This window comes from Anoplolepis gracilipes, chromosome 15, assembly GCF_047496725.1.
Source record: "Anoplolepis gracilipes chromosome 15, ASM4749672v1, whole genome shotgun sequence".
NCBI lineage: Eukaryota > Metazoa > Arthropoda > Insecta > Hymenoptera > Formicidae > Anoplolepis > Anoplolepis gracilipes.
The window spans coordinates 7,743,735-7,771,184 of record NC_132984.1 but is presented as its reverse complement, the minus strand read 5'-3'; the positions used below and the strand labels follow the sequence as shown (position 1 = coordinate 7,771,184).

Here is a 27,450-nt window from a genome sequence, read left to right as displayed (position 1 = left end):
CGATCGCGTGATAAAGAGCAGAGGACGTGGTGATAATAAACAGCTGTTAGTTAGCTGGCGTGGTTATCCTAGCAAGTTCGATAGTTGGATTCCCGCTTCAAGTTTAACGAATCTTTGAGATGAAGGAGGACCAATTTCTACTGGTTCTTCCGAGCAATAGCAGTATGCGTTATTTTCCGGACAATACTACCTCGTCATTTATTACGGAATTGCCTCAATCGATACAGTTACACGGCGAATGGGAAGTCGCGCTCAGCGAAATTCAATTTCCCAATACTTTTTTTCATATACAACGCGGTGAGAATATACTCACATTCGCCGATGTTGACATTCAAGGTAACGAGAAAAAAGATTCTGTGATAATTTCGAGGGAAGACGAAATACGGGCTGGCATTTATAAAAATATGGACGAACTTCTCGACGCGATTAATACGACGTGTAAAGGAGTCGGTTCGCATTTTCATCTGGATCGACAGGGGTTATCCGCCGGTAGTATAGAGTTTTACCTTGAGTGTGATGAAAATAAATGTAAACTAAATCATTATGTAAACTTTTCCGATAAACTTCTACGAATACTCGGTTTAGGGGATGCACTTTATAATGCTCCTAAGCGGGAAGGACGATACTATACTATGCTTACGACGTATAATCCTGATTCAAAAACAAAATCTACATCAATTTTTGTTAAACTCGGTTTTGAAAAGGGACACTTTGGATTCTTTAGTTACGAACCCTGTAGTTTGGCTCGCGGTATTCCCGATAACTATTCATTTATTGTGATATTTGCGAACCTTACATAACAGGCGATGTGCAGTCTCCTCTTCTCCGAATAGTGTCGGTCGAGGGGCATGGTCGCGATTACGAGTACGGAACGAATCAAGTGAAACATTTCTCTTCTCTGCATTATATCCCGTTACAACGAACAAATTTCAGTAGGATTGAAATCGATATAAGAGATCAGTTCGGAAAAAAAATAGCATTCGAATCCGGAACATCGACTGTGACGTTACACTATAGGCGAACCCGTTAGTATTGCGAACGTCGGTGTCATAGGGAAAAAGATAAAAATTAAGTTCTCAAATGCAACATGACAGACTACTACGAGTATTACAATTTACAAAGCGGCAGAGTTGGTGGAATTCCGAGAGTTTTCGTCGGCGCACCTTATCAACGCGGTCATGGAATCGGAAGTTTTCTAGGAGGATTATTTAGACGTATACTACCTTATCTAAGTAGAGGAGCGCGTGCAGTAGGGAAAGAAGCTTTACAAGCAGGTGTTAATATAATCGGTAATATTGAAAATAATATACCGCTAAAGGTGTCGGCCGAAAACCGTTTTAAAGAATCGCGCGAAAATCTCAAGAGAAAAGCTAAAGAAAAAATAAGTAGTCTGATGAAAGGCTCGGGATATAAGACAGATGCGAAAATGCACGCAGCTCAGTTTCCTTTCGCCGGGCTTAACGCGCGTATCGTTAAATCCACGGTAACGTCGTCACGTAAACGTCAAATAAGAAAAGATTACCGAAAAAAATCAAAGCGCGGAATAAAACATTAAAAAGCAAGGGGAGAAAGAAAAATCGCAAGTCAAAGAAAAGACATAACTCCTCCACGAAACGTCGTAAAACTTCTAGAAAGCGCACCGTATCCGACATATTTTCTTAAACGATACTACGCTAAACACAGTAGACAACGAAAATATCGGTAAAAGATATTGATAAAAATTTACGGTAAATAATCATGTCTTTTCTTCATACGCATTCGAGCGAGTGTTTAAAAAGTGAACTCGACCTTTTTTCTTTACCACCCACGCAGACTAGCATCGAAAGTTCACAATGGATCTATTACAAACCCGTCAGCTCGCTCTCGAACGACTCACCGATAGAATTCGTCATCCCAGGCCATGGAGAAGAATATTTAGATCTCACACATACCATGCTGAGTCTTCGAGTGCGCGTGGAAACCAACGACGACCTCGCGCCGCGAACGGAAGGTACCGCCGCCGCCACAGAGGTCAAAGTAGAGCCCGTAAATCATTTACTCCACTCTATCTTCAATCAGATCGACGTGTATTTCAATCAAAAGCTCGTGTCGCCTCCGAACAACGCTTACGCGTACCGCGCGTACATCGAGGCGTTGTTAAATTACTCTTCACCCGCAAAAACTACCCATCTAACCTCGAGTCTGTGGGACACGGATACACCCGGATACATAGACGATCTATTGGAATCAAAAGGCAACGCCGCGCTCGTAAGACGAACTCGATACATTCACGGAGAACGAGCGCTAGATCTTATAGGACATCTTCATTGCGACGTTTTCAATCAAAACAAATTTTTAATTAACGGCGTAGAAGTACGCTTACGACTCGTACGCTCGAAAGATTCATTTTGTCTCATGGAAAGTAACAGTTTATCGAAAATTCATATATTGGATGCCAGCTTACTTGTGAGAAGAGCGAAAATAAGCGCCGGGGTGTTACTCGCACACGCTAGAATGTTGAGTAAAGTTACTGCCAAGTATCCACTTACGAGAGTCGAGGTTAAAACTTTTACGATTCATAGCGGGGTAATGGCGGAATCAATAGATAATGCAATATTAGGTCAACTACCGAAACGAATAATAGTCGGTTTCGTCAATAATAAACCATTCAATGGTGATAGAAAATTAAATCCGTTTAATTTTAAAAATTGGGGTATAAATTTCTTCTCGATGTATGTCGATGATATGCAAATTCCCAGTAGGCCGTTACAGCCGGTTTTCTCGGTTGAAGAATGGCTTTATGTTGAAGCTTATCAAACGCTTTTTTCGGGGACAGCTATCCATTTTTTGAATGAAGGAAATTCTATAAGCAGAGAGGATTATTTCAAGGGATATACGTTATTTGCTTTTGACCTTACACCCGATTTGTCCGCTAATTGTGCCGACCATTGGATTCTTGTGAAACATGGAAGTTTGCGATTAGAAGTGCGATTCGAGAGAGCTTTCGCCGAGACTATTAACTGTATTGTTTACGCAGAGTTCGATAATGTGATAGAAATCGACGCGTCGCGTCAAGTCATCGTCGATTTTTCCGGCTAGTTTATCTATGCACGATTTATGCCTCATAGTGTAATACTCGGTTAAAAATTCCCCCTCCAATTTCAAATAAAATATCGATATCGTCGTGTTTTCCAAAAACGTGTATTGTAACAAAAGAAGATTTAGTTTCATTCGAGACGTGAACGCGAACGTTTCATGAAGAGGTTATACTTTGTCATTGCAAGCACATAAATTTTCACAATATGGACATAGTCATCGACATACAAGGCTTCCGTGATGTCAACGATAAATTTATCCCAAAGGAAGTCGTTATTGTCTCGATTGACGCCCCAATCGTCGGTCATTGGATTATGATGCCTCCACATCCATTTGGAGAATTATCCGCAAAAGCAAGACGAGAAAACAATTGGCTCTCGCAAAATTATCACGGTATCGAGTGGTTGGACGGTGAAACTAATCTGAAATATTTTATTTCACATTTGCGCGAAATTACAAGACGTGTGCGTTACATTTACGTTAGAGGCAACGAAAAGGCAAGCTACTTGCGGAATATACTTTCCAGAGATATAAATAATTTGGAAGATATCTCTCCGCCATTTAAAAACCTATCGTCAAAAGAAGAAGACGGACGATATTGCTCTCACCACGGATTTTGGAATTTTGGAATCTTCCGTTGCGCATTACACAATGCTTATAAACTAAAATACTGGATAGTCACACAAAATAATCGTGATATCGACGTTACGTTTAGTACTCAAATTAGTTGTAGTACTGAGAAAGATAGTGAAATATACTCCGAGAACACGGACGACGAAATCGCCGAGGAAATCGAAAGAAAAGATTATGTTTTTTGTGACATGAATGAAAATATTAAATCGAGTAATGAAATAGAGAAACAAAACCTGCAAAAAATCGAACATCTAATTGAAAAAGAAGAAGAAAAGGGATTCGTGAAATTGACGAAATCAAAGACGTTGCTGGATGAAAACAAGTTCAAAATTACTAACATTTCTTCGCAAACCGACATTGAAAATCCGAAAGCCGATATTGATAAAATCGCATTATCAAAAGAGGTAAAAACCGACGTTATTCAAATAATACCGTACGTTCGTTCGCCTTTGTTGGAAAAAAATGAACTCTCGCGAAATTTTGCAAGCACTCCATCATCTTGATGCCAGACATGTGGGAGTGTATTCTGCCGACAGAATTCCGAGGGTGTGGACGAGGTCGATGGCCATCGTTGCTAACACCGACAACCATACTCGACCTGGAGAACATTGGGTCGCTTTCTTCTTCGATAAATACGGTACAGGCACTTACTTCGATAGCTACGGATTGCCCCCTTTGTATTCCGGATTTTTACTCCGACTGCGGCGAAATTCCACCATCCACCATTGGAATACCCAGCCATTACAAGGAATTTTTTCTCAAACTTGCGGGCAATACTGCTGCGTATTTTTATATTATATGTGTAGTGGTTACGATCTTAATCAGTTTCTTACTCTTTTTACCGAAGATTGCGAACGTAAACGATCGCTTCATTGTACGATTATTTAATAAAATTTTCTTTCACGAAAAGCGTATTAAACATACCGACATGTATTGTTTAAACATGTAAACCTTTGTGTAATAAAATATAAAAAAATATATTGTACTATTACTTAATTAAAATTAATTATTACCTTAATTATATGTAATAAGAATATTGGTTTTTGTAGTAAAAATCTGCATCAATAAATGTGAGCAATTTTATTTTTAATCATCTATTTTTTTCACCCACTCCTCTTTCTCATTTTACATATAAGTAGTACCATTACTTTTATTGTTGAAAGAGGATGTTCCGCAACCTCTTTCAACAATAGGCGCTCATCGTAATATAAGACACCGATAATACTATTTCTTTCGTTGCGTCATACCATCGCGTTTGACAGAACCTGCACGTTCCTGTGTTATTATCTTTTTTTTCATTTTCACAGGCATGACGTTATACATGGTCAACTACCATGTGACGTCATTTGTTTTGACGGGCCATACCTGCCCCACGTGCAGAACGCGTTTTTCCGTCCCACCACCGTCTCCGTAACCGATATCACCCCAAGAGCCATACCTGCCCCGCTTGCAGAACGTCAAAACGCTTTTTACTCCCTTCACCAGCACCGTAACCGATATCGGCCCAAGAGCCATACCTGCCTCACTACGTAACATAAATGCCTTATCTAACCTTTACTCTAGTAAGTTCTTATTTAGCTCAGCACACCAGGACCAGGATCAGCAATACGAAGGACCCGGTTCAAGTCCCGAGAAAACCAGAAAATTTTTCCAAATAAATTTTTCTTACCTGAGCGCGAACCCTTCCCCCTCCAACTACCACTTTTTTTTCTGTCAGTCCCGGTGGTGGTGGGGGAAAACACCAGACACCCCCCGCGGTGCCCGAGAGCGCGATGGTGGGGATTTGTTTTGACAGGCCATACCTGCCCCATTACTACTTATTTTTATATAAAAATAACTTTCTCAATTTTGCTTTAAATTAAAATATTGTATTTAATGTTTTCCGTGGTCGTAAAAGTTTTAAAGTTCTCGAGGCCGCTATAGAAAGATATATATATATATATATAAAAATTTTGTATATTATTATCATGCCTGACTCATTAGTTTCTACGCATTGAAAAGAAAGGTTAATCTTCCCAAATCTTTACTTCGATTTACAAGTGTTCTATATGTTTTCTTTCCATTTCAATACCAAATCAAATAGATATAATATAGATCAAAATAGATCAAATAGATACACAATCACTACATTACTGGTTGTATAATGACAACTGAACGGTTACTAATAAAATCTTTCTAAAATATATGTATAAAATCTGAACTGGTTTTTATTTTAAAAATAGAATACATATACATAGTGTATAAGAACTGATATTCAAAGCTTAACTCTTTTATTTTCAAAATAAAATATTCAATAAAAAATAAATTATTTATTCAATTCAAATTAACATGTCCACACGTGAAATAAAATTATTATTTATCGGATATATAAACTTAATAGAAACTTTGAATATTTAAATTGTATGAAAATACGATGAAAATACGACGCACAGCTACAATGCACTTATATTGTTTTTGAAGAACATATATTTAAATCGTTTTTCTTGATTAAACTATAATATGTAAAACTATTGTAAATAGTAAAGCATAAAAAGTTATATACAAATAATATCTCTTTATTTAGAGTAAGTCACGGAAATCTGACAGTTTTCAAAATTAAAATTAAATAAATAAAATATAATTGAAATATTTATTTTTTATCAGATAATAGGATATTGTATTCCACTTGAGTAGTACATTACTTCATTTTATTTTATTTTTTATTTAATTTTTAAAATTAAAATTTTTGAAACTAAATAAAATTTTTTACATTTGTTAAATGTTTTGTTCATTTATCCTACATTGCTTTAATTTATCCATAAAGTTCACATCAGTTGTTTGCATCATGTTGCATAACTGTAATTTTTTCGTAAGGCAACGGATTTATACTTACAATGAGGAAGTAAAATTAGCATTTTCTAAAATCTTTCATTACATAAAAACTATATGTATACTAATTAGCTATTTAATATTTTTTATTTATTTTTGTTTTAATTTTTTTTTTGTGTACATTACTTGTTTGTACGTTTATGAATTATTCTGTGTACACAAAGTATATGTTATATATTATGCTATTGCTTTAAGTTTAAAAGATTCACTTTTTAATCTTTTAAACTCTACAATCAATGTAGATATTGAATTACATCCAAACAGTTGTATGTAGTATAAAATTTTTGTTTATTGAATATAACACAATTTTTGAATTTTGAAATCGATCAAAATATACTAATGCGATTATTCTATTATGTGATATACTTCTATTGTATTAAAATTTGCAATTAAATATATTCAGATGACAAATGCATATTATTTCCAGTTCTATCGTTTTTGCCTTTTTACATAAAAATTTCTTTTTGCATTATTTATATATTGCAATTTATTGTATATTTTACAATATTAATATAGGGTGTTGCAACACAATTCGATAAATATTTATTTTACTACGCATTTAGAAACGACAAGATCATGATTTATGATCAAGGTTATGATCCCGAAAATTTCCAAAAGATTTTAATCGTTACTTGTTATTTATTATAAGATTATTAAGAAAAATCGATATTCATGCGTCCAAATCCAATTCAAACGTAGATTAATAAAAAATATGTACAATTTTTAACACAGTTTATATAGATTTATATTATGCTGATACTTAGACAAATATCTTTCTAAATCTTTATATATGGTATAGAGTAATTAAAAATATGTTATATAATAGTTAAGAGAGAGTTTCTCTGTGAAAGATTCTACATGAGTTTTTAATTTTCTATTGGAAGTTAGAGCCACAATCCATCCATACACATACACAAAATTCAACGAGGTTTATAATTGTATGATATTCTACAATATATGGATTTACAATTTCTTTCATGTAAAGTAAATAAAGTAATCTATATATTGCCTTATGCTTTTAGATTAAAGCTAAATAGTAAAAAAATTTTTATTGTGTAGCAAGTTGCAAATAAATTTATAATATTTAGATAAGAAATGCATATTTCTTGTCCCATTTTTTTCTTTCTCACATAAGATTATCTTTTTGTATTGTTTATATTACAATTTATTGTATATTATGCAATATTAATACAGGATGATGCAACACAATAAATGTTTATTGCACATTTAGAGATGACTAGATCTTGATATATGTAGTCAAACTCATGATCTTGAAAATTTTCAAAATAATATAACCGTTACTTGTGGTTTATTAAAAAAAAAGAACTATTAACAAAAATTAATGCTTATGTAAATCAAAATTCAACCGCAGACTGATAAAAAATGCAATTTTTAACATGTGTGTAACTCTTATATAATACTTATATTATACAGACTTAAAAAAATACCTTTAAAAATCTTTATACACATATATAGAGTGTTCAAAAATATAATTTTTTCAGAAAAAGATTTTACATAAATGTTTAATATTTTGCTAGAAGCTAGATCCACACCCCACATCTTCTAGTACGCCTTTTTTTAGGTTAAAAATAGACAGTAAAAGAAGAAATATTTTTTAAGCAAACAATGTTGAAAAACCTTATATCACACAAAATATAAAAATTCCATATGAATATAATTATGTATGCTTGCATTAATGAAAGCACTAGATAATATGAAGTAAACCACATTGTGAAATGAACTATATAATTATAAGCATCTTTTGCACTTTGCAACCTCTTTGTCGCTCATATATTCATTTCTCAATTTTTGCCATTTTTGAACACTTATATAAAGATTTATTTAATAAAGATATTTATTTAATTGTATGTGTATGTGTGTAGTATGCTCATACCACACTAATTAATTATTAATAATTATATATGCGTGCGTGTGTGTGTAGTACACTCATATTAAATAATTAATTATTTAACAACACATAATTAATAATTAACAAATAAAAGAACAAAAAGTTTAAATTTAATTAAATAGATAATAAAAATCTATGTTTTCCAAAATTCTAACATTCAAATATTATTTAAATGACAAAACCAAAGTAATAGCTCTATACAATTTTTAAAAAAACATTATAAAATAGGCATAATAGGAGCAAAATAATCTCAGTTAAAGACAAGTTTTTGTTAAAAATATAAATATAATTAAATCTGAACGAAATTAAATGAGTAACATTGTCGCAATAATATAGTCAAAATAAGTAACAATGTCACGTTTATATAAATGAATAAACAGAAATATAAAAATATAAATAGAAATAATAATAGTGGGGGACGTTTCGACCCAATAATTCAGGTTATCTTCAGCGCAAGAATTAACAAAGATATTACAAGGTTATATAAAAAAACGGATATTATAAAAAGATCGAAAGTTAAATACAATTTCCGCAAAAAAACGCGACGGACGTATAATGTAGATGATTGGTGACAGCTCATAATATGTCAAGTTAGAGACGCAACGAACATATGTTAGCGAGAATGTAACCGTGGATAACATATTTACTCTTTGATAATGTAATTGGTCTTCTCTAGTTCGATAATTAGAGGGATCAATTATTCAAAAGGAATTGTCAAAATTCTGGAAATAAAGATTTTTTGAGAATCAATCGTTAAAATGAAATGAGATATTGTTAGAGAATTTTTGACGTTCCAATAATTAATTACGTCAATCTGTTAGTGTATAAACATTCGACGCTAAAAAAGTCCTTTAAATCTTACAAAACGCTGCAGTTGAGGAGACAACGTTTTTTAAACGTATGTAAAACGAACTCCTTGACATTTTTACAAAATAATTTTTATAACATAGTGTCGTGTCACAAACAAAAACAATAATGTTCCTCCGATTCCTCTGCTTCAACCTTCTTATATATAACTAGATTGTTAGTTTGGTATTTTCTTAATAATATTATTGTAAATGTCAGGCAGGTTATCTGTGTCGGTTTGTAAATTCAAACTATTTTCTTGTTTTTTAATGTATATCATCTCTGAAATCAAGCGTTTGTTATAGTACGATTCTTTATCTAGAATAATGGCGTCATCCCATTTAAAATCGTGGTTGTAATTAAGTTTATGATCAGTGATGACCGATTTTATGGACGTATTTTTATTAATATGTTTACGGTGTTCAGTAATTCTAGTTTTTAATTTTCCTTTCGTTTGCCCTACGTAAGATGCATTGCAATCTTTACACTCAATTTTGTAGACTACATTGTTATTGCTAGACTTGGGAATGGTGTCTTTATGAACTTTAATGAATCTGTTGAGTTTATTAATGCTGTAGAATAAGGCAACAGTATTATATCCTCTAATATAATTATTGAAGTTATCAGTTAAACCAGGTAGATAGGGGACGGGAAAGTATGAAGTGTTTAATTTTTCTTTTTTATTTGGATTTATTTTTAATAATGTTTTTTTTTTTGTGCAGAAATTTTAATCGTTGATTAATAGTATCGAATATTAATTTTTTTGGGTAACCATTCTCAAGTAGTGTGTTGATGGTGTTGTGTAAATTTTTTTGGAGAAATTTTGGATGAGATAGTAGAAATGCCCGATCCACCAATCCAATAATTGTTCCCTTTTTTTGGCAAAACGGGTGTTGAGAAAAGAAGTTAAGTTATCTGCCTGAAAATGAACTCTTATGATACCAATCTGTAATAATCCCTTCTTTTTTATTATTCATAAGGGTGATATCTAAAAAGTTCAATTTGTTGTCCTTCTCTCTAATTCCAATGTGAACTGTAATCTCAGGTGCAATGAATTAAATGTTATAAGTGTGTGGTTCACTAATTCCGGAGGAGTTGCTAATAAGATGTCATCCACGTATCTGAAATAGAATGGAGGAGAAAAACTCAAAGATTGTATGGCTCTAGATTCCAAATCTTGTATGACTATTATCAGCTATTATGGGGGATAGAGGGAAACCCATAGAGGTACCGAACGTTTGACGATATATGATATTGTTAAATTTAAAAAATGTTGAGTTCAGAATCATTGCAACTCCGGTCATGAATTCTAATTTTGGTAATTGGCAATTATCCTCGATTAAATGCCATCTATTAGAAACACTTTCAAAAGCAAGATCAATAGAGATATTAGTAAAAAAAGATATCTCTTTTTCTCATATATAATGTAAACATTAGAGGAAAGGTGTTAAAATTAAACAATATTATAAATCAATATACTACTACTATCGTACAGCAATTAAAAACTAACATAACTTGTAATTCATACATTAAAATTTTATTTTAATACAGTACCAATTAAAACATGTAAATAAATTTATCCTACCGATTTATTCAAATTTTTATTTTATAGATATATAAAAAGTTTTTTTATTAAAAATTTCAAATTTTCAAGATAAGAAAAGAAAAAGAAAGAATGTGTGTTAATTATCAGAAATGTTATATTTTTAAGTACGTTAAATAAAAAGAAAAATATGTAATTTTATATTAAAACTGAAGTGTATAAGTTATATCATTCAATACGTGACAGTACTTTATTATTTATTTATTATCATATTTTTATATTGTTATCAGTAAATATTATTTTAATAATTATTTTCGCAAATTTCAATTTTTGTGCGTTTTACGAAAAAGCAATTCGTTTAAAAATTTAGGACAATATTTTTAAAATTATGATACATAATTTAATAAACTGCAAAATACAGTAAATATTTATGGAAATGAGTTTTTAATTAAAAATGAAAGCCTAAAAAAATATGTTCTAAATAATGAGCTGAATCGATTTTAAAATTTAATACTTTTTTATTTTATTTAAAGTTAAGAGAGAATGGAATACTTAATACACTTTTCTATGTCGGCATCAGAAAGATCGATTGAAAACGTTTCTCGGTCATCAAATGGGATTAATGACATTAAACCTTACCGATTATTTGTATTATCAAATTTCTATTCGTTAAACAAAAAATGTTCCAGAGCACGATTAGCCACATATATCTTCTTCTGCAATCCCAAGAGCCTAGTACATATAACAGGTTTATATGAGACAATTTACATATTCAATGGCATAACTTTAGTTATTATGAGTCCTGGGAAAGTTGAATCCACAAAACCACCACAATAAAAAAAATATTTGAAAAAATGTGCAATTTTAAAATGGCGTTACAAACTAATATTTTTAAAACACTTTGCGTAAAAAAAATACATGAAAATTAATATTCTGAGTTGATAAAAAAATAAATAATTAGATATATGTTTCGTGTTACATTAAATGTTTTGCTTATCCTTGATTACTTTTATACATTAAAAAATCTACCTGTAAGTAAAATATCTTGTAGTTATGTGTTTATCTGAATTGTATGTATATAAATATATATATATTGTAGTCGTGCGACTGTTGTTTAACGTGTTTACATCTCGATCCTAACGGTCGCATGTTTATCAAGCTCTCGTTCGAATCGATCGTCTCAAGTGTGCAAATCGAAATGCGGAGGTGTCAACCCCCACTAACGCACTGACATCGAAATTAGATAGGTAATTGGCCCGATTTTTGAAGGGAGGAAAAAGACTAGGGATTGTATCATATATAAGGAGAGTTCGAAGCTCTCTCGCAATACTTTTAAGAAAAGAAGAATATTGAGAAGAACATCACGAATCAATGGGCCTCAGACATCATTATTAAATTATCACACTCGTTTCGCAAATATATATATCATTTAAAAAACATTGAGAACGAATAAATCTATACACCCGTACCAAATATAGCCTGACAAAACGTAAATACGCCTTCTACAATATATATATATATATATACATATATACGATTCGACTGGATGAATTAAAATGATCCACCCTGTGTATATATATATATATATATATACACATACATATATACAGGGTGGACCATTTTAATTCATCCAGTCGAATATCTTGAAAACCAAGCCCGGGAGAGAAAAATGTTTCAGACAAAAGTTGTTTGGTTTCGAGGGGGCCATAAGATGGTATCATTGGTTTGACCTTGAAGAATTATTTGAAGGTCACATGAAGGTCACCTCAATTTTTTTAAATGGCATCCCCTATTTTTTATTACATATTCTTGTAGCTGACCTCAAGCTTTCCAAAACATTATAATCAAATGTTTCTTCATTGAGTACTTTTCGAGTTATAAAGCTCCAAAGTTGCAGTTTGAAGAAATTCAAAATATCTCGTAAAATATTCACTTTCCGATAGTCTTATCTTACATGATTCAACTAGTCAAGGCAAGATCTGGACATGATCTAACCGGTCAAGGCAAGATCGGAACATGATCCAGCCAGTGAAGGCAAGATCTGAGCATGATGCAACCAGTAAAGGTAAAATTCGAACATACTCCATACCCTACACACACACGCGTACGTACACATACTTTACATACACTTGCACGCACCCTACACACATATTCCACACACACTCACACGCGAGTATCAGCCCGCCGCAAAAAAGATGGCGAGAAGGACGACCCACCGCTAGGCCGGTCGCTAAATAATAATCGCTAATCTATTGTTCTTATCAACGCTTTTCGTCTATGCCCCTGGTAACCGCGAGGCAATGGCGCCTATTTATCCCGCGCGCACTTAGCGACCGTCCTTAGGGCCGTCCTTCTCGCCATCTTTTTTTGCGGCAGGCTGATACTCGTGTTGGATTTGCCGATCTTTGTAAATTAATTTCTCAATAATTATTCTGAAAATCGCAAAATGGTACAGGACTTTTCTATTCCATTTAACCCGCTCTATCCGCTCACGAGCGTTGGCTCGTTAGTTATGAGACACTCTGTATATATATATATATATACAGTGTGTCTCATAACTAATATATATATATATCAATACGGAATTAGAGGAATGGTATTAAAATAGTTAAAATCATATTTAAATAATAGAACACAACAGGTTCGTTTCAATAATAAATAGTCAGAACTAATTGCCACAGAATATGAAGTGCCACAAGGGTCAGTTTTAGGGCTTTTATTATTTATTTTATATATAAACGATATAATTAAAATCTGCCTGGAAGAATGTAGTATAAAAATGTTTGCAGATGATACATTAATATATGTAAATGGAGTAAGCAGTGCGGAATTAGAGAATAAAATGGATATGGCATTTATAATAATAGAAAAATCATCATTGTGATTATATGTTAAAAAAAATATGAAAAAAACAAGTTTTACAAATAGCTGAGAAAGCTAATAAAGCTCAATCAATCAATCAATTTTTCCCCTTCTCCTCTTTTCCTTCTCTCTTTTTTCCTCTCCCTCACTTACTTTCTCCCTTCCTCCACCCCCCTCTCACTCTCTCTCTCTTTCTCTCTCTCTCTCTCTCTCTCTCTCTCTCTCTCTCTCTCTCTCTCTCTCTCTCTCTCTCTCTCTCTCTCTCTCTCATAAATAACCTATTATTTAAAAAGCAATTAATTTGTTCAGTACTTACATAGGTTTATGTCCCGAAAGTTTTAAAACTGAATCTATTATCACAGCTGATAAGATATGCCACAATATTGTCAATGTATAATATATAATTAAATTCTCAACAAATAATGTACTAGGGGTCCAGAGAACTCCTTCAAAAGGTATCTCTTTGATAACTTTGGATCCTATGTTGCAAACTTCTCGAAATAATATACTTTTTTCATTTGGAAAAGTACAGTTTACGACAAAACACGTGGACTGTGGTGTGAAACTAATAGTAATAAATAATATTATAAATAAATGCATTAAATATAAAATTTTATAGAAACTGCATTAAGTTTAAAAAATATCTTACAATTAGACAAATACGAGATAGTGAGAATATTACAAGATATTATTACAAAATATAAAAAAGTTTATTTTAACATATCATAAATTAAGTTTTAAGAATATAGATAAAAAAAAATTATTTAATTATTTTAAACATCTTTATCTAATTTTATCCGAGAGAAAATCATATATAAATTTAATCGAAAAAAATGTGACTTTTTAATTTTTTAAACTCTAATGCAAAAAATGAAGCAAATTGAATAGTACTTATATATGTATAACAAAAATTAATACGTATAACGTAAATTTAATTTCCGTTAGTAACTTAACGCAGATAGAGATGTGCATTAATACATAAATTGATCATACGTTGTCAATCCAAGTTTCCAAGTTACGAGAATTATAGTGTTGATAACAATGTCTACTGGTATGTCATCTTGTGAAATATTGTTACTAGCATACAAAACTGGTAATAATCCTTTTCCTCCAGCAGCTGTCAGTCCCCCCCCCCCCCATAGGACCATTAAAATTATCTATCCATCCCGGCATTGGATCCTTCAGCGAATTTACCACTATTAAACAAAATATATGTTTTTATCGTATTATTATTAAATTTTGACATGACTACTATGATATATGTACATAGAACGACATATCTTCTCTTTTCTTATAAACCAAAAATGGAAAAAAATAGTAAAAGTGCAAACCCGAAAACTTACTTTCAATTTTTGCTTAATTTAGTAAATATATTGTTGTATAAAATAATTAAATAAATTGTTTCAACAACAATAACAATAACAATACTTTTAAATAATATTTATATAACTATTATACGCGTGCGCGCAAAGGCAGAGTAAAAGAGTTAAGATAAATCACCATTTGTAAGATTTAAAATTTAGATAAATTTTTAGAATTTTGGAATATTTTTTTTCGCGCTATTTATATTTATATGTATATATTACATCCATACACACACATGCTGTATTTTATTATAATATATCAATACAAATATATCATATTTTAAGATTTTCTGTATAAAATTCAAAGAGAAAAAAAGATAGAGAAAGAGAAAGGAAAACTTATGTTTTATAATGTCCCCAGAATACAGAGTCTGAAAGTTCGACTCAAAGTCCGCAAAATGCAATATATGTATGCATGAATGTATACGTGAATGCTTTAGTATGTTCCCGCTACACTTGGATTCGACATTTTGAACAGGATTAAGAACGTGAAATGAAAAGATATCTATGAGTCCAGACTCCGTATTCTAGGGACACAAATTTTGTTTCTTCACTTCTTTTTAATATTCACGAAAAAACCTACATACCCACAGATGGTCTTACAATCGCACAAGGCAAAAATGAAGAATATTCCTGTATTAAACCCTCCGCTAAGTTTTTCGAGAATAAGTATGTGTTGGGAATATTATTCAAACATCTGTACATAATTTCAAATAAAAATAGCAAATAAAAACTTGAAAAAGTAATTGTAATATTATATTATAAATGGAAACATTTCTCTTTCTAATTAACACTATTTAAAATTTACATACGTATTTACATATGTATATTGAATTTATATTTGTCACACTCACTTAGCTGTAAAAATACTCAAGATATGCTCATCCAATGACTCGGCCATTTTGATCATTTTTCGCCAATCGGCTATAGGTGGATACGTCTTTTCCTCTATAAACGGATTATCCAAATGTGTATATGCAGTACTAACATATTAAAGCCTTTAACAGATAAAAACAATTAATATTAAAATTATACCTTGCTCAAAATGCTATAATTAAGAAGTTTATAGTAAAAGATTGAAGAATGTTCACAATTTAAGAAATGAATATGGCTCTCATGTAAAAAGACGTCTCTTTAAGATTCTTTGAATATATATAAGTTTGAAAATTATATTTTTTATAGAAAATTATTTTAGAAATAAATATAATGTTAATATATCGCATAAAATCCTATGTAAGATAATTTACTTAATAAAATACAAAGAAAAAGTTTTTTATACAAATATGCGAATGCAGAATCTCTCTCAATCTGTGTTTACTTACTATTAGATTCTTTATACTTTCGGCTAAGATACATACATCCCTCGTTGATCTGGTATTGGTAAGGATAGCGTACTTTAAGCTGTCGTTAAATTTCACGCTTGCCGCGTTATGAAATATTATTGTCACTCTCTCAATCAGCATTTGTCTATCGATAGTCGACAAACCTAAATTTTCCTGACTGGTATCGCCAGAAATCAAAATTAATTTCTTGAAATTTGAAGGTTGTTCCTCTCGTAATTTATCGTATAATTAAAATAAAAGAATATTATATATAAAAATTATTTGTAAGAAAATTTGCCATAATTGTTAAATAATTGTTAAAATATTATTACGCAAGAAGTTTAAAACCTTTAATGACTTTTCTTACAATTTATTATTTAAAAAAAATTTTTTTTCGAGATTTTATACTTCTACTTTTCCCTTTCTAATTTTAAAGTTATTAATGTCAATTTTTTATTAAAATAACAGTATAATAAAAATTATTCAGAAACTTTTTTTATTAATACGTTATAACAATTTTTGAAGAAATATTGTGTATATATTTATATCTAACTTACCGGTAAGTTTAACATTTTTTCGAGTCTTTCATTAAGGTTAGGTACTCCTTTTTTCGGACGCATTAATATAAATATTTCTCGAACATCCGGACAAGAGATCTCAGTATCTTCTCGATGTATACTTTGCCAAGAAATCCTGTCCCGCCTGTCAAAAATATACTTTGTCCAGCGTAAAACGCCGGAATCGACATGGCTGGATCAATTAAATTTTTATCCATAGTTATGAAAATAAAAAAAACAGAACTAGCATTAAAATAATAGTAATAAATATGTTTATAATAACGTTCTTAAATACATTTGTATTTAAAAACGTTATTGTTTCCTTCAAATCAAGATTGTTACTAAACAGTAGTCATATTTTGATTATATATAAAGAGCTAAGCATATGAGTGGAATTATTAATAAACCGGAAATACAAGTCAAATTTGAAACAATGAACTTGCGTAATGAAGTTATATGTATTCATCAATAGTAAAAATGTACAAAGTTTATAAATGTACGATTCTACATGAGTTTACATTTTCTCTCACATAAAATGGAGTAATCTGTATTGCTTATCAAAAATAGATAGTAAAAAAATATCTTTCAAGCACTAGACAATGTTTTAAAAATCGTAGTTTGTACAAAAAGTTACAAAGTATAACAATATTCGATGTAAAACCATATAATTATGAAATTCGTTTCTCATACTGAAAGCACGGGACAATGTGAAATAAACCAGATCGTCTTAAGTTTTTTTTACAGATATGGACTAGACTTTGTTTAGTAAATCTAGTTGAAGTCTTCTCTTCCATTTACATATTTATACTTTAACCTACATCATGATTAATCATTTTTTAATGTATTCGTGACTGAAAAGACGCAAGTAAGCGTCGAAACGTCCCACTTCTGTAATCTATCTTTATTTAATAAATGTGACCTATACATAAATTAAATACTGACTGTTCATTTACAGTTTGGCTCGTTTTAGGCTATATAATACTTTCTTATTTTTGTAATTTACATTAACGAGTTTTCTCATTATATTTATCAATTATAAATTTATTTTTCAATTTTTGACATTTCTGAAGTATGTAAGGTTCTGCATATTTGTTTAATTTTATGCGTGTGCGTGTGTATGTGCAGTATAGTTACTGCTTCCTCCATATTTTTAAATTATATAAATTGAATTATTTATTTTTTTTTATCATTAGCGATAATTTATTATTTGAAATTACTGTTATAATTTGATATTTATTTTATACTCAAATAATAAATATTGATGTTTTAATTATTGTTAATATTATATAACAATATACATATAATATTATATAGTCGTATTATATATATATATATATAAATTTGTTAATATATTTTATAGAATACACATTGTGTCTGAAAATTACATCCGAAATATAATTTGTAAAAATTATTTTGTTTATAACTATTTAATAAACGACCGATGGCTACAATCTTTTGAACGTTACTCAGGGAACATTACTCATGACTATGATAACATCAAGATCAAAGAAGTTGGTTCCTTTTTTTTAAGGTTTACAAAAATCCAAATTATTAATTAAACTCATTAGGAATTTGATCGATTTTAGCGTGAGTTATAAGTGTCGCCAGTGCCGCGTTATTCACTTGCGCAAAGTAAAAGTAATTAAAAGAACTTCTCGTTTGCATATTTTTAATACTAAACTAATCTGTAGATAATATACTATCGAAAGATATAAGAGATTAAATTTGTTGCTTGATTTAAAATGTTGTGAATCGACAATACTTTGTTGCCGCGATTCTATATGATGCGCATTATTATTAAGTAAAAACTTTATCACTAGCATGACAGACAGTTTAATTTACATATGTTTTATCACGAAATAATGAAAAAAATATTATTTAATATAACAGGAAACTGTTGGGAATGTTAATAATATTAATATTATATTCAAGTGCAAAGTACTCAATTCATTAATATTAATAGCCACTAATATTAATATTCAAGTGCAAAGTACAAAATGTAGCAACCATTTTATCAACAAAATGATTATAAAAACGATATAATCAATTTAGTGTTTATAAGAAATAGAAGTAATTGTAAAAACCTTTGACGTTTATAGCTAAATAAGCACATCTTGCATACTACATACTTTTTTTTATTATGAAAGAAATTTATAATTTTTTATTTATAAAACTCTTTAGTATGTAATTTTATTTTTATAATCAGATTAAAACCGTTCTTTATAATGCTGGAAAAGGATGATGAGTATTTTTTATAAATAAATGATTTCTATGTATATTAATAAAAGTTTGTATTGCTTTATACAATTTCCAAGTAAAAGTTAAATTGATATTATATTTATAGTATTTAATAAAAAATTTATCAATATATATTATAATATTTATTAATATATTTTATTCATATATTTTATCAATATATTTATTAGTATAATTTATCGATATATTTTATAATATCAATATATGTATTATACGACACATGCAAAATCTTAATGATACACTTTCATTTAAACAACAATTCAAAAATCAAAAAAAAACGTGAAAAATATGATAGAAAATTTGAATTGTTACGCTGCATTTTTACATGAAAATATTAAAAAAACAGATTGTTTTTCTTAAAAATATCAGGTTTCCAATTTGTACGTGAACCATCATGTATATATTTTTCAGGCTTTTTTAAAAATATTTTTTTACTAAGATCGTGTCATTTAATTCCTTACTTCATTGTGCCGTGCACGTAATCATGTATGTGTTTATTATTTTATCTCCGCATATAGTCCGATATATCAACAACTATCTCTTTTTAAACATTTTTTAACTGGAATACAAATGATAAGTTAGCATTATAATATTTTATAATAAAACGTTGCGCACACGTGCGTTCGCATGCATACACTCACGCACAGATATATACAGGGTGTCCTATTTCAATCAATCCACTGAAATATTTCAAAATCCGTAAGTTTAAATAAAAAATTTTTTGAATAAAAATTATATGGTTTCGAGGGGGCCATAAGATGGTACCATTTGTTTGATCTTGGAAAGTTATTTGAAGGCCACGTGAAGGTCACCTGTAATAAAATGTAGTGAGTTCCATTAAAAAATTGAAGGTGATCTTCACGTGACCTCCAACTAACTCTTTAAGGCCAAACAAATGGTACCATCTTATGACCCCTTCAAAACCATATAATTTTAATTTAAAAAAATTTTTTATTTAAACTTACGAATTTTGAGATATTTCAGTGGATTGATTGAAATGGGACACCCTATATATAATGTGCGTGCACACGTGCCTAACGTTTTATTATAAAATATTATATATACATATACATATATACAGAGTATTTCAAAAATTTTTAAACAGTCGAATATTTAAACAATGGATTTTAGAAATAAAATATTTCATATAAAATTTAAAAGAATGCATTTAATGATGACATGAGTTTTACCGTAGATGACGTTGCCAAGTTCAAGTAAAGGTCAACTTTATTTTTTTAAATAGAAACTTCTATTTTTTTTATCATACAGTTTTGTAGCTAACACTAAGATGTTTACAAAATAGTACAATATAGCTCAAACCTATTATTCTTTGAGTTATCAATTGACAAATTCCAAGTATCGCCAGCATTAACGTTATTCGTTAGCAAGATGTATTACGTGGAGGTTACACGGTCAAATTTACATTTTTGTTCTGTTTGCGTGTTTGTGTATGTTTGCAACTAATAGAAAAAAGAAAAAAATACATATGTAGGTGCAAAATCAATTATTGGACTTACCTAATGTACGATTGAAGTTTGAGATGGTGATACACGAAACTGCCTCAGTTGTATTCTAATTGAAAGGAAGTACCAAAAAAAATGTCTTTTAAATCTTATCGAAAAAAGAATGCATATTGATAAACATGTTATAAGTCAATTATATAGGATCTTTATTATCCATGGCTAAATTTTATCATATGTTTTTAATAATAGACGCATTTTCAAAGTTTGTTTAGTTGTGTGCCACGAAATTAACGCATACGATCGAAATTTTGACGTATAGAATACCTGTAGAAGCAAGCAATGATATTTTGTAATGCAAGATGGATCATTTGATTTAAGGGATTTCACCTAAAAAAATTTTAAGAAATATTGCAAAGAGGAAATTATAGAAAATTGATTAATTACAAGTCATGCGTGAGTCATATGTTTATTCCTTTACTGACAAAGTTGGTCTTTCCAAAACCTAATGATATAAATATCAGCAAAAGCTTGATGGCTCAGTAAATTTTAAGAAACTTTAAGATAACCCATCGAAATAATAGCACATTACTGTATTTTATTTATGTTTATAACATTTAGAAACATCCTGACATTACGGAAATGCTGAAAAAAATAGCTCTCATCAAGTTTCTCGTGACGAATTGACAGTTCAAGAAAACATTGTAAAAATATTAGGTTGATGTAAAATAATTGCGGTATTTGTTATTTTAAACTTTGATGATTCTTTTGGAATATATTTTTATTTAACTATGTTCATGTAATATACCACTTAAAAACACGAAATTCATTCCATTGATTTATGTTGGTGAAGAAAACTCTTCTGTTTATTCTTGTTTATTTTAAATTGTCAAATTAAAAATGTAAAAAATACATTCAAATGATTTTATTGTATGAGTTCAAAATAACATAAAGCAAACGTATCTTTTTTTGCGTTGTATTAGGTGCAAAAATAATTTTGGTTTTTGATTTTTTAATTTAATGCAAATATCAAACAAACGTTGAATGATCAACGTTTAGGCCTTTTGCAATCTCTTAAGTTGTTTTGCATAGTTTTGGAATAGCATTAATAATAGCGATCAATTGGTTGCACATGAGTTTTCAAGATACATATTATGAGAAAATCACGTATAATAAATAAAACTTTTTCTGTTTATAACTTTTTAACAAAGAACGAGCGACGCTTAAAATTCTTTGAAGAATACTTAGGACAGTTATATTACTTTTTACGTAATAATATGTATTATAATTATTTTGATATCTTGCTGATATAATGAGCACTTGTATTGCACATTTTTTGTTTATCTGTCTGCAAAATTAGGTATAGTTTCTTATGATAATAATATTCTTGCTGCAGATTTGAAATCCAGATTGTTTAATGCGATTTTATTTCGTTACTCCGCTATTTCTTGCCTTCATTGAAAGTTTACTAATATTTCTTTATTTATTTTATGATTTCTATAAGAAAAGTTGATAAAAATTCAGAATAACAGAACTAGCTGCAATCACGTTGACTTTGACATATGTTATCAAAATCACTGTCCTAAGTATCCTCCAAAAAGTTTTAAGCTTGTTCTTTGTTATAAAGTTATAAACAAAAAAAAGTTTCATTTATTATACGCGATTTTCTCACATCATATACATATATTGTAAACTCATGTGCAACTTTATAACGATTTGAGAGAATACGAATAAGGAAGCAGCTTCGCCGGTGCATTTAAAAAACTAATTTAAATGAATTTTAATACTTAATATATCATAAATCTAACAAGTTTAAGCCGTAAGTAACTCTTTATTCGATTTAGTACAATACATGTACACGGTGGTACTTATGTACGTCATTTCTTCACTATGCGTGCTGTTTACCTTTTCATCCTTCTATCTCTGATCCTAACCTGAATAATTATCTTTGTCACTTTAAATACATGTTGGTACTTATCAATTTAATATAAAATAGGATCTATAGTGGAATAAATCAACCGAGTAATATGTAAATCAACTTTGGCTTGCAGTGGAGAATGTAATCGGTAATGCTAATCTATAGCCTAAGTTTATTAGAAAAATGTTTTAGGATCAAAATTTGAATAACCGCAATCACATGATTTTAGTTCATTTTGCTTATAACTCATGCCGAGATATCTGACATTCTTCTCCTACGAAGTCCCACCTATTCATTATATTAAATTAGTTCTAAATTATTATATTATATTATATTAGAATGTTTATGTTACCGCTATAAAATAAAAGAGAAAAATAATAATAAAAGAAAAATAAAAACAGAAAAAATAACAGCAGATTTATTTTACTGTAAGATAATAAGAATTTTTTTATAGAAATTTACTATAAAGCAAAATATTAATTAAATATGTTTGCAATAGAGAACATAGCTTAACGGTAGAAAATGAATATAAATATTAACAAGAGAAAAACTACGTGACGAGAGTGCGCGCCTAGTTCACAGACATCATTATATCTCGTTATTTTCTAACAAATTTGAAAAAAATTTTTCATTTTCATAGAATATTCATGACATAAAAAATTTATGCTAAACAAAAATTAAAAGCTAATTTTATGAATACTTTTAAATATAACTTTTTTTTTTAAATATGTATTTCATGCCAGGGGCATGTGTAACAAAAGGCAGGCAATTTCATTAAAATTCGTAACTGGAAGGATTCCTCACAAGTATTATCTGAGAGACTCGGGAAAAGTTCTCCTATTGTGCAAATAATCACGTTGCAATTGTATAGTGGGAGAACTTTTAGGTTTACAGAAAATTCCAGAATGAGAATGGGCAGAGAGTGTAGAAAACTGTAGTGTATATGACACGTGCTCCTGGTAATTGGAAAATACATAAGAATATAAGAGTTGCAGTAGATTTCGTCTGACTACAAACAGAGAATTAGTGCGACGCGAATAGCTTGATCTCATCTTCTTAAATTAAATTACTTTTTGTGTTACTAAATTTTTAACTAATTTTTTTTAATAATGGATACAATAATGTGCTTACCTGAAGAAGTGATAGATATTATACTTGGCTACAATGATATCACCATTGAGGATATCATTAATTTCAGATGTGTGTGCAAGAAATTTCGACACGTAGCCAAATACAACAAGTTTATGGAAAAAAAGTTTCTTCAGAGGTAATTACTTGTTAATTAGTTAATTTTTGCAATTTGATTTTACTAATATATTAATTATACAATTAACTCTGCAAAATATATAATTTATGAAAATGAAATATATGAAAAGTGTAAAAACAAAACAAACAATATAAAAACATTAAGAAATGGATCAATAACAGTTAAATCACATAACGAGCGCGAGCAATTATTTTAAATAATTTTTTTATCAATTAATTTTAGTCTTCAAATAATTAAAAGAATAGTTAAAATTTGTATTTCCTGTGTAACAAGCAAAAAATTTTTAGAGATAACTCATAATCACTTTTCTGTTTCTTGACTTTTATTAGCCAGATTTAATAATAAAATTATTTAAATTTATTTATTATGTTGTAAAATAATTCAATAAATTAATGTTTTAGTAATACATAGAATAAAAAAGTTAATTTGTTATGTTTATAAAATACGGCTATATTGCTGTCTATTGTTTATAATTATATATTGTTATTGTGTAAATTTTAATTACAATTTAAATTGAACATTATATACCGCACATCTTATTTTGTATTAAAATAAAACAAGAAAGTCTATATTCTGATTAATTTTTTTCTGATTAATTTTATAACACAATTTGAACAATATAATTTTTTGAAAACTTACTACTAATACAATAGTTCAGTGTTTTTCTAAAACATACGATAATATTATTTATATCAATTTTAGACGGCCGACAGCGAGAAAATACTATAACAAGAAGCTTAAGGAAAATGAACAGACTTTCTGTTCTGACACTTTGTCTGAAGAAAATAAATGGAAAAACAAAAAAAGCTTAAACTTTATAGAAATAGGCATTAATTGTACGTTACGTCTCAGGACTAAAAAAATTAAAGGATATTATCCTAATGATATATCAAACGATTATACAACATATTGCGGTGTATTTTATGAGTTAGATAACGATATAGTGTCAAAAGTTTCGATATTGAAAGATAATATAGAACTTTTTTTCTATATAGATGAGATTAAAAATTTACTCAATCAATTTTCACGGTAGGATTATAAAAAATAAAATACTATTAACTTTATTGGACTAACGTACATATTGCATAGTTAATATGTAAATTTTTCAGAAAACCTGTTTGCAAACAGCTAACAGAAAGATATATCAATATGCAATTCTTTGACCGTCTGAGGCAATATAAGCTGATGAAAAAAAGGATAAAATTAGAAATGCAACCTCTCAAAGTGCAACTTTTAGAACGAATTGCTACTATTATGGCGCAAAATTTCCAGCCTGAAAAGGATGTATTTTATTCGACCGTAACATCGTCCCTAGATAGTATAACGTTAGAGGTACTGAAAAGTCTCAGACAGAAACATCCTGACCATTTGATATTCTCGACGTCTACAGAAAAGTTTTCCTATTGGGAAAACAACAATATTGACGATAATCATTGGAATGAAGCGGAAGGAACACAGATTATGGATACACTCGAGGAATGTATATTTGGCAAATTAAACTTTCGTCTAAACAAATCGGAAAACACAGAGTGGAACACACAATTAAAGTACAAATGCATTGATAATGTAAGTAATATTGATTAGGATGTATCATATAAAAATATTTCAAATTATCCTGTAAACATGTCCGTTGTAATCTTAAAAATACTTTTCCTTTAATTAATTTTTCACATTAGGTCTTAGAACATAAATATGGTCAAGAAATAATAATATATACAATATATCATAGCGTTGCCAGAAGACTTGGTCTACGTTGCGATATAATAATCGGATATCCCGATGAACGTATCTGTCTACTTTGGAAACCAAGATAGTAAGTATAATATTAAATATTAAATTTTTCGAATCTTTGTACATTTTTATTCTTATCATATACACACACGCACACATATATTATTTTTTATTGTTTGCAGTTTCACGAATAGTTTAGAAAATGTAAGATGTTTTAAAATAAATTCTAACAAATTTAAACAGATTGATTTATCAAGCAGCAACAATTTGTAGAATTTGATGTAATAACAGTTACGAAGGTTGGCAATTACTCATGTATAATTTTTCATATAAATAATTATATTTTTTTCATATTAACTTTAATATTAATTAATAAATTGTAATATTCAGTAGAAAGACTGCACAATGCATAATTTTCTCATTTATAATTGGAACTTTATTTACATTTAAACTATTTTTTTATTATATACATATAGATGAGTATAATACTCCAGCCATTGGTCCAATTGAATAATAAATATTCATGGGACTCATCTTTTGCGATAGAGGATCGCATAAAATTTTTCAACTGGAATTTGAATTTAAAAGATTGGAGTACGAGCTTAAAAGAAGTTGGACCACACTGTACTGTACGTAAACACTACACATATGCCACATATTAATAATAATAATAAGCAATCTTTCTGCTAACACAATAATAAGATTTTTCTCTTATACCACACACCGTTATATAAAAATTATAATTATCTTTAATTTAAGTAGCTGCAATTTAACTTTCTACAAACGTTTATTTATATAAGATTCACTTGACATGAAATATCAATTAAAGCTTGAATTTACACTTTTTAGTTCACCGTAAAGATAAGAGAATTTAAAATGCCAAATACAAGGCCAAAAGATATAAAATTTGTGGTTGGAATGATTGTAACGCATGGTGATGAATCCACTGACTGTTCTGCAGGCGTGATTATTGGTTGGCACCGATATGAAGACAGAAATTCGGTTAACTTCCGCATAGAAGATAAACGATTTCGTTCTAATATTTTACCATTAAAAATTTGCAGCAATACAATGGACAACAAACAAACACATTACTTAATTCTAACAGAAAATAATGAAATGTGTTACGTGGGAGAAGGTATGGATATCATTATAAAGATGCGTTTTTATTTTAAGTTACATTTTCTTCATTTATCTCATCTTTTTGTATATGCTGCAAAATAATATTTTATTTTAATTCATCTTGTTTTCTACTTTTTTAATTTAGATATTTTATTTATTTGAAGTATTATTGTTATTTATTTTTAGTATTATTTATAATCGCATTTTTTATTATTTAATTTTATTTATCATTAATTGAGTTTTTATTTCTGCTTTTTATTTATTATTATAGACGCTATAACTTTAATAACACCGAAATGGATAGAAAATAGGGAGGTAGGTCGTTACTTTGACAAATTCGGAGGCACTCATTACGTACCAAACAAATTGCTAGAAAAACAGTACCCGCATGATGCCGCTGTAACTGCCGTTGAAACTGCCACTGACTTTATACCATAAATATAAATATAAATTATATGATATAATAATTAAAATATGCAATGCTTTGATTAAAATCATTATAAATATATTATACAATCTTTGTAAATATTATATTATAAACTTTCATGTATTGGGTAGTTCTTAAAAATAAAAAAATTAAGAAAAATTAAAAAAGAGAGAAAATGAAATGTGGGACAAATGAAAGAACATGTTTACCATATACATATATACATTGTATCTGATCGTACATATATGCCTCTCGTATTATATTGTATATTTAGTGCGTAATTATGTATA

General features: G+C 29.4%; 1 protein-coding gene, 1 long non-coding RNA gene and 2 pseudogenes across 2 annotated transcripts; 2 read left to right on the top strand and 2 right to left on the bottom strand.

Annotated features, from left to right (window-relative positions):
* Nucleotides 1-17,308, bottom strand: part of LOC140674230 (fatty acyl-CoA reductase 1-like) — a 39,843-nt pseudogene extending 22,535 nt beyond the window's left edge.
* Nucleotides 45-1,089, top strand: LOC140673721 (uncharacterized; annotated as a pseudogene).
* LOC140673727 (uncharacterized) lies at nt 7,390-13,999 on the bottom strand. Its single transcript, XR_012048089.1, has 2 exons — nt 11,514-13,999; nt 7,390-10,452 (listed from the first exon to the last, which is right to left on the bottom strand). It is a non-coding gene; the product is annotated as an uncharacterized lncRNA (long non-coding RNA).
* Nucleotides 17,309-25,810: 8,502 nt separating the features above from the next.
* On the top strand, nt 25,811-27,171 carry LOC140674229 (F-box only protein 21-like). The gene is made up of 4 exons (XM_072907617.1): nt 25,811-25,910; nt 26,088-26,240; nt 26,461-26,749; nt 27,005-27,171. The coding sequence occupies exons 2-4, from the start codon at nt 26,088-26,090 to the stop codon at nt 27,169-27,171; spliced, it is 609 nt and encodes a 202-aa protein (XP_072763718.1). The 5' UTR covers nt 25,811-25,910.
* The last annotated feature ends 279 nt before the right edge of the window (nt 27,172-27,450 follow it).

Bases quoted from the DNA above. Each gene is read 5' to 3' on its own strand.
- LOC140674229 (XM_072907617.1), top strand. From the start codon at position 26,088: ATGAGTATAATACTCCAGCCATTGGTCCAATTGAATAATAAATATTCA. The intron at 26,241-26,460 runs GTACGTAAACAC...TACACTTTTTAG, and splicing joins AAGTTGGACCACACTGTACT to TTCACCGTAAAGATAAGAGA. The intron at 26,750-27,004 runs GTATGGATATCA...TTATTATTATAG, and splicing joins AATGTGTTACGTGGGAGAAG to ACGCTATAACTTTAATAACA.